Consider the following 18,289-nt stretch of genomic DNA (forward strand, 5'->3'; position numbering starts at 1 on the left):
AGAGAGATAAGTTGTGTTGTCTGGCAGCGATTTTGGATCCATTTATATGGGCAGATTTGCTACCTGTAGGAAGCGCCAATCAGTGGTGTAGGACGTAGATTGGCTCTAGTTACATTCATTTTCATAGCTTTAAAATTATGAGGGTCATCCCACACCCGAATGATTCCTTGTCAACAGATTTCTGGCAATGTTTACATGGAGCACTGATCGGTAATGAGTGTTGGTATAAACATTTACCTGTCTCCATATTGAGAACCTCCAAAGTGGAAAGATCGGTACTCACGTAGTTGAAGCAGTTTCACAGATTTATTCTGTCAGTGGCATTAAACATTATAAATGACGCGTTTCGGCTTTACCTGACCCTTTTTCATGGCTCATGTAGTCTTAGTTAGAGCTAAAACGCATCTTTTATGATGCTTAATACTATTAAATGAATAACTCTTTGAGAATACTTGCCGATTTTTTCTTTTTTGGATTTTAAGTGGGACGCTTTCACTAGACGAAAGCCACCCCCAACTTCACGAGTGCTGACTGGACCTATTGATGGCACCTTCAGAGAACATGTGAGTGCTCAGTGTGTATGGGGGTTGAGAGTACATAGCTGTCATTTAATACAGTTATCTAGGGTGTATAGCCTCCTTGAGAATATTAGCCAGTTTCTATCTGTTGGACTCGAATGGTCATCCAAGTCTTTGAATATCGCCTCGAAAAGTTGACATAAAATTTTTGAGAAAACATACAATAGTAAAAAGTGACATTAGATGAATGTAATTAAATGTCGAAAGACTCAACTCTTGGTATGACTAAGAACGTTTACCTTCAAACGCGTGTCTGTGTGTTCTGTGTGATGTAATTCTGCTGAACTTTACACCCTGTGTGACCGAGAGCATTTCCACATTTCATGAGAGCAATGTTGTACTTTTAGAATACCGCTGAATATTTTCATTGTTTCTTAACCCACCACAGAAAATTTCTCAATCTACTTCATTATGTCTCATATAATCTTCAGGATAGGCCGTATATGTCTTGTAGATTCCGTTCCGGTCCTCAAACATATGCACGGGGTAGAGTAATGTGTATGAAGCAGAGCTAAACAAAGCCCTGAACATGGGGTAGATGCTGGTCAACTAGAATTACGTCTTATGATGTGAATGTTCCATAAATATCCAAGATTAAAACATCCCTTAAAGGGGGTTTTCTGTCTTCGAAAAAAAAAGTCCTAGAAAAAAATCCCCATAATATGCAACTGGATGGTCATCAATTTTTTGGTCACTGCAAGCCGTGATTTTGAAAATCATGATGAATTCATTTAGGAAACTTGTAACTTTTAATTATAACCTGAATAAATCTGCTCGTTTCGTACTAGACTTTTAAAAAATAATAATAATAAAAAAAATTCCAAAAAACATTCTTATAAAAAAAAGCATGTTTTAATATACATTCAAAAGATTGTAACGAACATACATCAGCAAAATTGCACCATGGGAAAGATATTAACATTTATACAAAAACGCGTAGTGTGTACAAATGGAGAAGGTTTACACGTATTTAAAGGCAATGTGAACAGTTTCTAAACTCTTCCCGTCAGAATGCGTGACGCGGTCATTCAGACAGAGGAGCAACGTTTCAATAGTTCGGGAACACTGACGTACCTGAAACATAGAGATAAGTAGAGTACCGTTCATGAAAGAAGTCATGAAATACTGGAAATGTCTGTACCGTTCATAATGCTGACATATAAACTTATATATATAAATGTACATATATACAACACATGTATGCATGTAAAAGCAAAAGAAAGAGCAGACTTAAATACTTGTAACGGTTTAGGGAATAAAATAGCGGGAGGCATTCTGTGTAATATTGTTTATTATCGAAACACTTTAGGTAAAACTGAAAAAACTGTGATATACCTAGTGCAAGAAGCTCAGGGGTGGGGCATGAAGGAGGTATTCTCTCATTGGTGGTCTTTGTATTGCTCCGCCCCCTCGGAACCTCTACTAGGAATAACATAGTTTATCAGAGTTCCTTTATGTGGATGACAAGTTTTTTTTCTTTTAAGTTATAATAAAGATGAAGAGCTTCAAATCCGCTTACTAATATTTCTGTCAATGGCCACTTCTAAACCCACATTTAGACTTAATCAGAATTAGTGCAGAGACAAGTAATCGCATGGGGCCCATGGGGGTTGTGGTCATGATAAACAATGTAGATAAGAATTATCATCCTGGCTACACCTACTATCACATACAACTGTCAGGTAATGATAGAGTAGGCTGTATATCTGTAAATGGACGTTGATAGATGTACTTTTTGAAAAACTGTCTAAAAAAATTTACCTTAATTTGAAGGTGGGGCTATGGTTATTTGGTTATTGGGGATTGTACTGAATATTGAAATGTTTTTGATCAGTTATTCCCTCTGCTTGGGACTGGATCATAAATGCAAAGGGATGGAGAAAATAATCCATACCCAACGAGCTATCCTTTTTTGGCCCTCTTTCTAAAAAAAATATATATAAATATATATATATATATATCATCTGTGCTCCATTCTTTTTAGCTGACAACTGGTGGGAATTTTCGAGAAGCTTTCGAGCATTGTCCATGACCAGACAACTGCAGTGCCTTGTGCAGTGCCTCCAGCTGTCAGCTCGAGATTAGCCATTAGCCAAACTTGTGTTCGTGTGTTATCTCGAAATCCACATTCGAAAATTCCAAGCCACTTTAAAGATGCAAAAAAAGTCAATAAAAAAGTTTAAACGTTTTATGAGATTTGAGAAAAAGGACTAGATTTTTCTCCAGAAACAGCGCCCCTCTTGGCCGGAGTCTGGAATTGCAGCTCAGTTATGGCTCAGTGATTGTTAAATACAAATAATGCTGAATTTTTGTCTAATCTCATGCAACCTCTCGATATTTAACGCTGCTTACTTTTTGATAAAAATGCAACGATCAAACAGAAAACTGCGATGGTAAGAGTTAGTTTGACAGTGTTGATCATGGTTTGTGCCTGGTGACAAGGGCCAGTCTGACTTCTATGGTGGCATTGGCCAAAAACATGGGGATCCTGAGCCAAAGGTTTGGGAACATTGTTTTAGCGGATTAAGGAAAGTTTCACATGGAGAGCTGTTTTTATAACAATTGCAGGTGATCTCTGTCTTGGAACAATCCCCAAATATATTTGGATTTATTTATTTATTTTTTTCACTTTTTTATTTTTGAAAACTTATTTTTATAATTTTTTTATCCTATGTTTAAATTGATATCACAGTACTTGGTAAAGTGTTCAATAAATCATATACATAGTATATAATAAGCACTACTATTGCACTGTAGCCTGGAGTTTAGACACCGAAACATGAACTGTACATATATATATATATATATATATATATATATATATATATAATATCAAGCTTTAGAAAAAAAATTGTTAACATTTTTATCCAAGATTATTTAAAAAGTTATTTTCTTGTTTTTATGGTTGATACATTGGGACAATAATTTTTAAAATTATTTTAAATCAAAACCTTAAGGGTATGTGCACACGTTCAGTATTTGCAGCAGAAAAATCTGCTGCAAGTCCTGATATATTGGCAGAAAAAACGATGAAAAGTATGTGCATTTTTGTTGGATTTTTTACATACATGTGTTTTTGTTGCAGATTTTTCCTAACCCATAATGGTATGTGCATATTTGCTGCAGAAGTTAATGCACCATTTATGTATCTCGATGCGTAAAATACACACGTTTTTGCCTCTTTTTCGTCACGGCTTTTACATATGATTTTGCTGCAGATTTTTCCTCGCTCATTAGTACGGAAAAAATCTGCAACAAAAACACTGAAAGAACTGACATGCTGCAGATTTAACTCTGTAAGGAACAAATAAGCAACGTTTGCCTAAGACGTCAGGAATCTCATTCACTTTGCTAGGAAATTCTTTAAGTTTTGTGTCAAAACTGCATAGAAAAAAACACGTCAAAAACTCAACGTGTGCACATACCCTTATGCTTTTGCAGCAGAATTTTAGAAAAGAAAAAGCCTTACATTTTGGAAAGACTTCTTTATACTCTTTTAAAATTACATGCCATATGGTATTTATTTATTAAATTTCCCAGAGGATCATGCATAGATTATAAGTCTCCTCACTTTGCCATGCCAGGCCTGGCTTGTCACTCTACACAATGAGGAACTTTACCCAGACTTAAGCCTCTCTCCTAGCCAAATCAGATCTCAAAGTTTGTACTGATGAGGTGTAATATCCCGAAACACAGTGTCTACAAATTGAGATTCTGGTTTGGCTTTTATCCTAAGTCATATTGCAAGGGTCATTAAAGGGTCGATATTGAGTTTTAGGATTATTACTTCCAATAGGTGTCACTAGAGAAGTCCTTTTCCTCTCTGAAGAGACAATTGGCCTATTTAATTTCTGAGAAGAGCATGCAAGGCCTATAAGTCTCCTTACGCTGCCATGCTAGGCCTGGCTTGTCCCTTTTCACAAGAAGAAATGGTAGCTCTTAGATACGGCATAAGGCACGGCATCTGGGACATACACATTAGGCTACGTTCACATTTGCGTTGTTGGGCGTTGCGTCAGCGACGCAACGCACAACGCATGCAAAACGCATGCAATAACGCATGGTTTTGTGACGCATGCGTCCATTTTTGGCTTGATTTTGGACGCAAAAAAAATGCAACATTCAGCGTCCTCTGCGCCCTGACGCTTGCGCTAAAAATGACGCATGCGTCACAAAACGCAAGACAACGCATGTCCATGCGCCCCCATGTTAAATATAGGGGCGCATGACGCATGCGTCGCCGCGGTTGCGCCCGATGCAGCGCAAATGTGAACGTAGCCTTACATGGTCAGCCGATTCCACAGATTTGGTGGCCATTTATCTAATGTGTATGGGGCCCTTTGAGCCTTCCAGTCTGTACTGTCTGTAGCCCGGGAAATACTGACCATCCCTAGATGAAAATGGCTGCTAATTCTTTTAATCTAACCTTCGTGTTTCAGACCCTATTAAATGGAATCAGAATCATAATAATCCTGGTATTTGATGTTTGTTGACATGAAGAGTTTTTTTTTTTTCACTTCCATTTCCTGCTGGGATGAGAAAGTTCCCACAGGAAGTCTGAGCGTGGCTCTGTTTTATGTCTATCCAGTTTTTATTGGTGAGGGTGGACTTAGATTTAACGAATATTGTTCTTTATTGTTATACGAGATATATCTGATTAGAGAAATATATATATATTTTTTCCGAAACAGCACCATGCCTGTCCCAATGTTGTGTCTGCTAGTTCAACTCACTTGATTGAGGATGAGTCGCAGTACCAGGCACAGTCTATGTATAAGGGTGGCGCTATTTTTTATTTTTATTTTTAAAACAAACTCTAAAACAAGTGCAATAAAGTCGATTACAGTTGATATTAAAAAGAAAAAAACTCAGAACATTTTTAGAATTTCTGATGGCTGCTCGGCTCCATTAACCTCAACAAACCTGAACTACTTCCAGATGATCAGTCAGTAATCTATGAAACAATTTTATGAAAACAGGTGTATCTTCATATGAACATAATTTACTCGGATTTGACTACTTTTGATAATTTTCAGTAGGACATCACCTATATGGTTTTGACAAAGGGAATTTACATTTTCCGGGGAAGAAAAATAAGTCTATGAAGAAAGTACTGCAATTCCAAAATTGATGCAATTAATTTAAGAATCACTATATAATTAGAGCTGTACATCAACTCTATCCTTGATGCTGGAGGTTGAGCCGAGCATCAATGTTCCTACTTCTAAAAATACTTTACATTGCCGAAATAGTGCCAATAATGGTCTTCGTTCTGCCAATATTTACCAAAACTTTTGACATTATTCTTAGAGTAAAGGGTATTTTTTAATATTTCTTTTAAGGTTTGTTAGGAGTTGGGTTTATTAATAATTATTACCATATTATTAATAAAATTCTAAATATAGTGACTATCATTTGCAGCGACAGATATGAGCATTTTTTTTAAGTGCGGTATAAATTATAATTACAGCGCTAAGATATATGATAAATTATGTTAAGAGGGTTAAGAGGGTTAATAGCGTTAAAGCTTTTCCTGTTTATGAAAAATAAGGGGTAGTGAAGTTTATTAACTGATATTAGTGTGCAACAGGGTCTTAGATATATATATATTTTTTACCTTTTTGTAATTAAAAATGTGAAAATATGCTAATTATCTTGTAAAAACATGTATCAAATTTTCACTTGCTTGTTTTCTTGTACACTTATTTTTGGAGTGTAAAATGACCTATTTTCTGTTGAAAAGTATTAAAAATTGAGAATCCTTAGTGGTTGATACTTTTTAATGGGTAACTGAAAAGATGGTAGCAAGTAGCAAACTTTCGAGACTACTAAGGTCTCTCTCTGTACATATGTACCATGCAACACAGTACTATGCCTGATGAAAAGACCTGAGTAGTCTTGAAAGCTGCCATATTTTCAGTTAGCCATTAGAAGGCATCAAACAATGAGGACTCTCAATTTGCAATATTTTTCTATCTACTGTTTCACACGGTACAAAGATCAATTTTTCCTTTCCATTGCGCACAGAACATCGTAATTGCTTTACTTGCCCCAGTTGACATATATAAAAGACTGTTTTTCACATTCAGTTCAGCCACACTTTTTGTTTAAACTCAATTGCAAACATTAATCAGAATGATAATTATCTCAAAAGCTTTTACCAAACGGACAGAGGCCAGACGAAAAAATTCAGGCCTAAAATGTAAGCAACTGCCAAAAGACGTCGTCTATATACCTTCACAACCTGGTGACTATACCAATTACCAATGTAACCTTGTTCACCAATTTTACTCCAAGATTTTGTTGTCCTTCTGGCTAGAAAAGCATTGAAAATTTGTAAGGATCCTAATCACACAAATGTATTGCAGTCTTTTATGACAGGTGACGTGGGAAAGTAATGTTTTTGTGTGCAACGTTCTAAAGAGCTAGAACTACGTAAGTGGAGCATGCATTTATCGGCGTTTCTGCTCTTTTGGACATAGTTCCAACAACAAAGCACCCTCAGAAATTCCCTCCTCATTTCTTTGCTCCTCAAAGTATAGATGATAGGGTTCAATGCCGAATTCAAGGTGGCCACCCCAAAGAAGTAGTCAGCTTTGTAGAGAATGTGGCAGCCTTTTACTTTGCAAGACACATCCATAAGGAGAATAGTGAATGCTGGAAGCCAACAGATAATGAAAACTCCAAGGACTATCGTCACTGTTTTCAGCAGGGCAAGAGTCTGTGGTGCAGCCATCTCCGCATGGCTTGACTTTACAATGCAATATATACGGACATATAAAATCACAATGGAAAAAAGTATAATAGTGAAGATAGTAACTATAAACAAAATGTACTTTTTGGCATAGAGAGGGAAGACAGTGGAACATTCATCCAAATTTCCAATGCAGTTCCAGCCAATGATGGGTAAACCTCCAATGACCATTGAAATAACCCAACAAGCTCCTATCAGGATGATCATCCTACAGTTCTTGTCACTGCTATAGACTTTGACTTTAACAATTGCAACATGTCTTTCAATGGCGATGGCCAAAAGGCTAAAGACTGATGCAGCTAAAGTTGTGAAAGCTGTGCCTTCACGGATAAACCAGGCCACCGGAGTTAGCTTGTGTGTGGTATCACCAGATAACAAGATATTAGCAATATAGGCACATCCGGTGAGAAGATCCGAAAATGCCAAATTTCCGATAAAGAAAAACATGGCAGAGTGAAACTTCTTATTTCGCCAAACTGAGATAAGGACAAGGATGTTCTCCAGGATAATAACACAGCAAATGATGATGAAGATCGAGGAGATGATAGTTCGAGATGTGGAGCTGTTTTCTTTATTCCCTTTAGTATAGTTATAATGTTCAGTTATTTTAGACACGTTCAGGTATTGTTTGTAGATGCTCATCCTGGCGATTTTGGTGACCTAAAATTGGTCAGTTGTTGTACAAAGGATCAATGATGGGAACATGGTTTAGTCCATCCTCTTCTTTTCTTTGTGGTATCTTCTCTGGTGCGATCTAGAAATATATGTAAAATACAATATTAAGTATTTAATAAGTATAAAACAGGAGCAGTGGTATGGCAAATATATAGCAACACAGAGCTGACAAGGCTAGACTACTAACAGCTAGAAAATTGGACTCTTCATGAAATGACCTCACTCTAAAAGATCTTGCAAGGAAGCCCTGTCATTTGACTCTTAGACTTCTTGTGCTATATTGGAGCAGGCTATGGTGTGTATAGGGGACACTCTGACAACAAACACTCAGTTCCTGCTCTGACATCACCCTCTTACCTCCTCTTCAGTTTTTCTGGATAGTTAATGTAGGTATTAAGGCCCCTATACAATTTGGACTAACATCTGCTGAACTCGCTGATATGCATTAAGTGGGATATATGAAAAAATAGGAAGAGACAGAAGGCAAGGAGTAAGGGAGTAAAGGGAGAAGATACAGGGAGGGTATATTGAGTAATAGGGGGAGATATAGGGGGATATATGGAGTAATAGGAGGAGATATAGGAGGATATATGGAGTAATAGGAGGAGATATAGGGAGGATATATGGAGTAATAGGAGGAGATATAGGAGGATATATGGAGTAATAGGAGGAGATATAGGGGGATATATGGAGTAATAGGAGGAGATATAGGGAGGATATATGGAGTAATAGGAGGAGATATAGGGATGATATATGGAGTAATAGGAGGAGATATAGGGAGGATATATGGAATAATAGGAGGAGATATAGGGAGGATATATGTAGTAATATGAGGAGATATAGGGAGGATATATGGAGTAATAGGGGGAGATATAGGGGGATATATGGAGTAATAGGGGGAGATATAGGGAGGATATATGGAGTAATAGGAGGAGATATAGGGAGGATATATGGAGTAATAGGGGGAGATATAGGGGGATATATGGAGTAATAGGGGGAGATATAAGGAGGATATATGGAGTAATAGGGGGAGATATAGGGAGGATATATGTAGTAATATGAGGAGATATAGGGGGTATATGGAGTAATAGGAGGAGATATAGGAGGATATATGGAGTAATAGGAGGAGATATAGGAGGATATATGGAGTAATAGGAGGAGATATAGGAGGATATATGGAGTAATAGGAGGAGATATAGGGGGATATATGGAGTGATAGGAGGAGATATAGGAGGATATATGGAGTAATAGGAGGAGATATAGGAGGATATATGGAGTAATAGGAGGAGATATAGGAGGATATATGGAGTAATAGGAGGAGATATAGAAGGATATATGGAGTAATAGGAGGAGATATAGGAGGATATATGGAGTAATAGGAGGAGATATAGGAGGATATATGGAGTAATAGGAGGAGATATAGGGAGGATATATGGAGTAATAGGAGGAGATATAGGGGGATATATGGAGTGATAGGAGGAGATATAGGAGGATATATGGAGTAATAGGAGGAGATATAGGAGGATATATGGAGTAATAGGAGGAGATATAGGAGGATATATGGAGTAATAGGAGGAGATATAGAAGGATATATGGAGTAATAGGAGGAGATATAGGAGGATATATGGAGTAATAGGAGGAGATATAGGAGGATATATGGAGTAATAGGAGGAGATATAGGGAGGATATATGGAGTAATAGGAGGAGATATAGGGAGGATATATGGAGTAATAGGGGGAGATATAGGGGGATATATGGAGTAATAGGGGGAGATATAGGGGGATATATGGAGTGATAGGAGGAGATATAGGGAGGATATATGGAGTAATAGGAGGAGATATAGGAGGATATATGGAGTAATAGGAGGAGATATAGGGAGGATATATGGAGTAATAGGGGGAGATATAGGGGGATATATGGAGTGATAGGAGGAGATATAGGGAGGATATATGGAGTAATAGGAGGAGATATAGGAGGATATATGGAGTAATAGGAGGAGATATAGGAGGATATATGGAGTAATAGGAGGAGATATAGGAAGATATATGGAGTAATAGGAGGAGATATAGGAGGATATATGGAGTAATAGGAGGAGATATAGGAGGATATATGGAGTAATAGGAGGAGATATAGGAGGATATATGGAGTAATAGGGGGAGATATAGGGAGGATATATGGAGTAATAGGAGGAGATATAGGGGGATATATGGAGTAATAGGGGGAGATATAGGAGGATATATGGAGTAATAGGGGGAGATATAGGGAGGATATATGGAGTAATAGGAGGAGATATAGGGAGGATATATGGAGTAATAGGAGGAGATATAGGGAGGATATATGGGGTAATAGGAGGAGATATAGGGAGGATATATGGAGTAATAGGAGGGGATATAGGGGGATATATGGAGTAATAGGAGGAGATATAGGGAGGATATATGGAGTAATAGGAGGGGATATAGGAGGATATATGGAGTAATAGGAGGGGATATAGGGGGATATATGGAGTAATAGGGGGAGATATAGGAGGATATATGGAGTAATAGGAGGAGATATAGGGAGGATATATGGAGTAATAGGAGGAGATATAGGAGGATATATGGAGTAATAGGGGGAGATATAGGGAGGATATATGGAGTAATAGGAGGAGATATAGGGAGGATATATGGAGTAATAGGAGGAGATATAGGGAGGATATATGGGGTAATAGGAGGAGATATAGGGAGGATATATGGAGTAATAGGAGGGGATATAGGGGGATATATGGAGTAATAGGAGGAGATATAGGGGGATATATGGAGTAATAGGAGGAGATATAGGAGGATATATGGAGTAATAGGAGGAGATATAGGGAGGATATATGGAGTAATAGGAGGAGATATAGGGAGGATATATGGAGTAATAGGATGAGATATAGAAGGATATATGGAGTAATAGGAGGAGATATAGGAGGATATATGGAGTAATAGGAGGAGATATAGGGAGGATATATGGATTAATAGGAGGAGATATAGGAGGATATATGGAGTAATAGGAGGAGATATAGGGAGGATATATGGAGTAATAGGTGGAGATATAGGAGGATATATGGATTAATAGGAGGAGATATAGGAGGATATATGGAGTAATAGGAGGAGATATAGGGAGGATATATGGAGTAATAGGAGGAGATATAGGGAGGACATATGGAGTAATAGGAGGAGATATAGGAGGATATATGGAGTAATAGGAGGAGATATAGGGAGGACATATGGAGTAATAGGAGGAGATATAGGAGGATATATGGAGTAATAGGAGGAGATATAGGGGGATATATCGAGTAATAGGTGGAGATATAGGGAGGATATATGGATTAATAGAAGGAGATATAAGGAGGATATATGGAGTAATAGGAGGAGATATAGGGAGGATATATGGAGTAATAGGAGGAGATATAGGGAGGATATATGGAGTAATAGGAGGAGATATAGGGGGATATATGGAGTAATAGGAGGAGATATAGGGGGATATATCGAGTAATAGGTGGAGATATAGGGAGGATATATGGAGTAATAGGAGGAGATATAGGGGGATATATGGATTAATAGAAGGAGATATAAGGAGGATATATAGAGTAACAGGAGGAGATATAGGAGGATATATGGAGTAATAGGAGGAGATATAGGAGGATATATGGAGTAATAGGTGGAGATATAGAGAGGATATATGGAGTAATAGGAGGAGATATAGGGAGGATATATGGAGTAATAGGAGGAGATATAGGAGGATATATGGAGTAATAGGGGGAGATATAGGAGGATATATGGAGTAATAGGAGGAGATATAGGAGGATATATGGAGTAATAGGAGGAGATATAGGAGGATATATGGAGTAATAGGAGGAGATATAGGAGGATATATGGATTAATAGGAGGAGATATAGGAGGATATATGGAGTAATAGGAGGAGATATAGGAGGATATATGGAGTAATAGGTGGAGATATAGAGAGGATATATGGAGTAATAGGAGGAGATATAGGGAGGATATGTGGAGTAATAGGAGGAGATATAGGAGGATATATGGAGTAATAGGGGGAGATATAGGAGGATATATGGAGTAATAGGAGGATATATGGAGTAATAGGAGGAGATATAGGAGGATATATGGAGTAATAGGTGGAGATATAGAGAGGATATATGGAGTAATAGGAGGAGATATAGGGAGGATATATGAAGTAATAGGGGGAGATATAGGAGGATATATGGAGTAATAGGAGGAGATATAGGAGGATATATGGAGTAATAGGAGGAGATATAGGGGGATATATGGAGTAATAGGTGGAGATATAGAGAGGATATATGGAGTAATAGGAGGAGATTATTATTATTATTATTTATTTATATAGCACCATTGATTCCATGGTGCTGTACATGAGAAGGGGTTACATACAAATTACAGATATCACTTACAGTAAACAAACTAACAATTACAGACTGATACAAAGGGGCAAGGACCCTGCCCTTGCGGGCTTACATTCTACAGGATTATGGGGAAGGAGACAATAGGTTAAGAGCTGCAGGAGCTCCGATGTTGGTGGGGCAGTATCTCCAGTAGTGGTGAGGAGGCAGCGGGGCCAATGCAGGCTGTAGGCTTTCCTGAAGAGATGGGTTTTCAGATTCCGTCTGAAGGATCCGAATGTGGTTGATAGTCGCACGTGTTGGGGCAAAGAAATCTAGAGGATGGGGGATATTTGGGAGAAGTCTTGGAGGCGGTTGGATGAGGAGCGAAAGGATGGATTGTGGAGATATTTTTGAGCTGAAGGCAGCGGAAGGTGGAGAGAGCTTGGATGTGCGGTTTAAAGGACAGGGCAGAGTCAAAGGTTACTCCGAGGCAGCGGACTTCTGGTACGGGGGAAAGCGTGATGTCGTTAATTGCGATAGATAGGTCAGGTAAGGAAGATCTATGTGATGGAGGAAAGATGATGAGTTCAGATTTGTCCACATTGAGTTTGAGGAAGCGAGAGGAGAAGGAGGATATGGCTGATAGACACTCTGTGATTCTGGATAGCAGAGCGGTGACATCTGGACCAGAAAGGTAGATCTGAGTGTCATCAGCATGAAGGTGGTACTTGAAACCATGAGACTTTATGAGTTGTCCCAGGCCAAGTGTATAGATTGAGAAGAGTAGGGGTCTTATAACAGAGCCTTGGGTGACTCCAACAGAGAGAGGGTGGGATGAGGAGGTAGTGTGGGAGCGAGAGACGCTGAATGTGCAGTTGGAAAGGTACGAGGAGATCCAGGATAGGGTGAGGTCTTTGATGCCAAAGGAGGAGAGGATCTGTAGTAGGAGGCAGTGGTCAACTGTGTCGAAAGCAGAGGACAGGTGTAAAAGGAGGAGTACAGAGTATTGTCCGTTAGCTTTGGCTGTAAGTAGATCATTAGTGATTTTGGTCAGGGCTGTCTCAGTTGAGTGATGGGGGTGGAAACCAGATTGTAGATTGTCAAAGAGCAAGTTAGATGAGAGGTGGGAGGAAAGTTCAGCGTGGACGTGCTGCTCCAGGAGTTTGAAAGCAAATGAGAGCAACAATATTGGGCGATAGCTGGACAAAGCAGTTGGATCAAGGGATGGCTTTTTAAGGATAGGCGTGATTGTGGCATGTTTAAAAGCAGAAGGGAAGATGCCAGAAGATAGTGATAGGTTAAAGAGGTGGGTTAGGGATGGGATAAGTGTGGTGGTGAGGTTGGGGAGGAAGTGGGATTGGGTCGAGCGCACAGGTGGGAGGTGTGATTTGGAATGGAAACAATTAAGCCCCCTTCAGTGATGTTGGATAGGGAGGTTATGGGGTTTGGGCATTGGTCAGGTATACTATTTATTATTATTATTATTATACATTTTTATAGCGCCATTTATTCCATGGCGCTTTACATGTGAATACGGGGCAAATATAGACAATTACATTAACCATGAGCAGATAACAAGGCACACGAGGAGGGAGGACCCTGCCCGCGAGGGCTCACAGTCTGCAGGGGGTGGGTGAGGATACACTAGGAGAGGGGTTGAGAGAGGAGAGGGGTATACAAAGGGGTTGTGGTGGTTGAACAATGAAGACTTGCCTTGTTTGGTCGATCTTATTTTTAAAATGTATGGCAAAGTCCTCAGCAGAGATGAGGGAGGTTGGAGGGGGCAGTGGGGGGCGGAGGAGGGAGTTAGAGGTTTTGAATAACTCTTTGGGGTTGTAGGATAGGGAAGACATGGGGGTTGTGAAGTAATAATAATAATAATAATCTATATTTTTATATAGCGCTAACATATTCCGCAGCGCTTTACAGTTTGCACACATCATCATCGCTGTCCCCGATGGGGCTCACAATCTAGAATCCCTATCTGTATGTCTTTGGAATGTGGGAGGAAACCGGAGTGCCCGGAGGAAACCCACGCAAACACGGAGAGAACATACAAACTCTTTGCAGATGTTGTCTTGGGTGGGATTAGAACCCAGGACCCCAGTGCTGCAAGGCTGCTGTGCTAACCACTGCACCATCGTGCTGCCCAGTAGGCCTGTTTAGCAGAGGTGAGAGCATATTTAAAAGAGAGTGTTGCCTGTTTGAATGCAGTGAAGTCATCTTGCGAGTTTGTTTTCTTCCAATGCCGCTCTCCAACACTGGACACTTACAGGAGCTTTTTAGTGGTTTTATTGTGCCAAGGTTGTCTATTGATACGTCGCACTCTGCCATGAACAAGAGGGGCAACCGTGTCAATAGCTGATGCGAGAGTGGCATTGTAGAAAGCAGCGGCACTGTCTGTGTAGTGGAGTGAGGATATGGATGCCAGTGGTAGGATAGAGTCAGAGAGTGTGTAGGTGTCAAGGTGTGCAAGGTTTCTGCGGGGGGTGCACATGTTGCTGGACATGGGTGACCGTTGAGAAGGACAGGGATGAGAAGGTGAGCAGATGGTGGTCGGATAGAGGGAGAGGGGAGGTGGTGAAGTTAGATAGAGAGCAGAGACGGGTGAAGACCAGGTCTAGTGTATATTCCGTCTGCGTGGGTGGCTGCAGAGCACCACTGAGAAAGTCCAAAAGATGAAGTAAGGGACAGAAGTTTGGAGGCTGTTGACTGAAGGGTATCAGTGGGGATGTTGAAGTCACCCATGATGATGGTGGGAATGTCAGCAGAGAGAAGGTGAAGAAGCCAGGTGGAGAATTGGTCAATAAAGGCAGTGGCCGGGCCTGGAGGTCTGTATATGATGGCCATTTGGAGGTTGGAGGGAGAGTAGATGTGGACAGTGTGGACTTCAAAAGAGGGGAGGATAAGGGAGGGTCGAGGTGGGATTGGGTTAAAGGTGCAGTTTGAAGAAAGGAGAAGGCCCACTCCTCCTCCATGTCTGTTGCCAGGACGAGGGGTGTTGGTGAAGAGTAGGCCGCCGTAACACAGCGCAGCAGGGGAGGCTGTGTCAGAGGGTGTTAGCCATGTTTCGGTGAGGCCGAGGAAGGCAAGATTGTGAGAGAGAAAAAGGTCATGAATCACATGAAGCTTGTTGCAGATTGAGCGGGCATTCCAGAGTGCTCCAGAGAGAGGGAGCAGGGGGGTGGGCGTCATATAGATATTGGGAGGATGTATGAAGTAATAGGAGGAGATATAGGAGAATATATGGAGTAATAGGAGGAGATATAGGAGGATATATGGAGTAATAGGAGGAGATATAGGAGGATATATGGAGTAATAGGGGGAGATATAGGGAGGATATATGGAGTAATAGGGAGGAGATATAGGGGGATATATGGAGAAATAGGAGGAGATATAGGGAGGATATATGGAGTAATAGGAGGAGATATAGGGAGGATATATGGAGTAATAGGAGGAGATATAGGGAGGATATATGGAGTAATAGGAGGAGATATAGGGAGGATATATGGAGTAATAGGAGGAGATATAGGAGGATATATGGAGTAATAGGGGGAGATATAGGGAGAAGTTATATCATGTATATTGTAATTATACAGATTATTCGACATACCTGGCAGCTGACTGTCTTCACCAAGGTGTGAAATGAAACTATCTATTGTTGGCTGGCTGTCTCTTGTGTGTGTAGGTGTATGCGCTGTCAGCCCCCGCTACCTAACTAAAGTGAAAATAGACGCTACATCATCATAACTTCAGACATTCGGGGACTTCCTATATGAGTATTACCGGGGATATCACACTTCTCCTTTATGAGACAGACCCACCAGTACAGTGTTTATTACTGTGACATTAGGGTGGCACATGTGTGTGTCCTGTGGGCGATATGACAAGATCTATGTTAGACTACAGCACCACATCGGGGTTTCTGTTGGAAACTCTGAAAAACTATATTCCAATGAGAACTCAGACAGAGCCCTAAATGAAGCCTTTCCCTTGAATGGAGCTGACGGAGTCACTATGAACACTGTGTGGCCTCCGTCCTGGCAGTATTCGTCTTTTTCAGGCAAGCACAAAAACGTGGTTAACCATATCTGATGTCCCTACGAGGTCTTTTAGCTTTTTTTCCCTGTGGTTTTCTAGTTGGTTAGATCCGTTTCCCATCATTAGTTCTTCTTTCTCTGTTGGTCTCTTAATGGGGATATTTATTTTAGAAATATCTCAAGGCTTTCCTCGTTGTCTTTTATTAACCATAGGCTTCTAGCTCTGATTTTATCGGGAAGCCACCATTAATTGACCAGCAAAGAACCGGACACAAAACCAAAGAAGTCCACCCCTACAAATAAAGTCAAGGAGAGTCTTACAAATTAGATGGTTGTCCAATACCGGTAGGCTTGTATTACTTTAGTCTGAGTATATATAGGAGCAAAACTAGTTGGCACTTAGGGTAAACATAAGATTCAAGATTTTGGCAATGATGTCATAGATATCTTGGTGTGATGTCAGAGTTGTACTGTGTGCTTGAAGCCAATCAGATGTCTTCTCCTGCAGCTTACACACAGATGTAGGGAAATAGAGAAGCTGCAGCTGCATCCCCCTCCTCCCTGCATTAGATTACCAGTAGAAAAGATTAAACCTTTTAAAAGTCAAATTTGTCGGCAAAATTTTAACAAAAATTTCATTCTTTTCCCTTCCAATCTGCCAGATTAACCACCATCTATTCCTAACATCCTCTCACTTCAAAATGACTGAGGCTACCTTTCCATTATTCACGTTAAAATTAATTTCGTACACCCCTAGGAGACCTGGGAGTGTTCGACAAAAAATTTGAGGACAACTGAACTACCTACACGTCGCGGGACCATGAGGATTTTAGAAAATTTGATTTGCATCAAATCAAGTTCCACCCCTTCGAATTTCCAGTATTGCGTCTAGAATGATCGTTGGGCGCTGAGGATGGTTAAAGCTGCTGGTCTGTCTTATCTAGAAGTCGTCGCCAGGTTTGGACTTGTCATGCATTTTTTGGCTAAGAGACACAGATCATTTTGAAGCATTGGGTAATTTCTCCAATACTGTGGTCAGATGTCTCACACTATCGCTCCGATGTAACGTGGTTGCCTGTTGCTAACTTTTTGGGAAGCTTAACTTTTCGATTTGATCGGTTAGTAGGAACATTAGTCATGGCAAGCTGTTTTACAAAGAAAATTATTGTGCAAATGTCAAGATCATCTTATGTTTCATTCGTCAAGCATTATTTTTAGTACGACATTTAGTATTTGCTTTTAAAACAAAACTTTTAGAAGGTAAATGGATTCATCTTAGTCATAACTTGCGGAATATGCCAAAAAGTTCACATTTTTATATGCAAAGACTGAAGTGAGTTTGCTTGTCATGCTGGTGATGGCAGCTGTGATTTTTAACTAATAAAAAATAGTTTTTAGAAGAAGACCTTGACGATGGATTTCTACTTTAATATGGCACTCAATACAAAACATCGACCCAGGTACATATTAACCACAGGTAGAAAGGAGGGTATCAATGTCATGTTTAAAAAATTATTTTTTTTAAATAATTTAATAAAAGATAATTAAAATAAGTAAGGTGCAGGATATGAAAGAGGGACTCGACTTTATCATTGCCATTGTATGCCACTGATTCGGGTAAAACAATGTCATTTATTGCCTATTTCTCCTTATGCTATTCTGAGTCTCTCCTTTCTAGCTCTATCCACCACAATGGTTTTTTGACAATGTTTAGCGCTCAGAGTAAAACGAAATACTGGCTTTCCCTATTGTTATTATGCTAAGCTTAGCAGCATTTAATGCTGAATATATGTATCCACCTGTTCAATAGCCAGATATTTTTAAAACGGCACTATATCTTGTGGCACTGTAAGGAGATGGACAT

The 18,289-nt window shown here is 39.7% G+C and overlaps 1 protein-coding gene across 2 annotated transcripts in view; it reads right to left on the minus strand.

Annotated features, from left to right (window-relative positions):
• Window positions 1-1,408: 1,408 nt before the first annotated feature.
• The window catches only part of S1PR2 (sphingosine-1-phosphate receptor 2), an 87,731-nt gene continuing 70,850 nt past the window's right edge, over window positions 1,409-18,289 (minus strand). For both annotated transcript variants that reach the window (XM_069767077.1, XM_069767078.1), the window contains exon 2: window positions 1,409-8,086. In XM_069767077.1, coding sequence (XP_069623178.1) covers window positions 6,928-7,974 — 1,047 coding nt within the window. In that variant the 5' untranslated portion in view covers window positions 7,975-8,086 and the 3' untranslated portion in view covers window positions 1,409-6,927. The remainder of the gene's footprint in view (window positions 8,087-18,289) is intronic.

Source organism: Ranitomeya imitator, chromosome 4, assembly GCF_032444005.1.
Source record: "Ranitomeya imitator isolate aRanImi1 chromosome 4, aRanImi1.pri, whole genome shotgun sequence".
NCBI classification, from domain to species: Eukaryota; Metazoa; Chordata; class Amphibia; order Anura; family Dendrobatidae; genus Ranitomeya; species Ranitomeya imitator.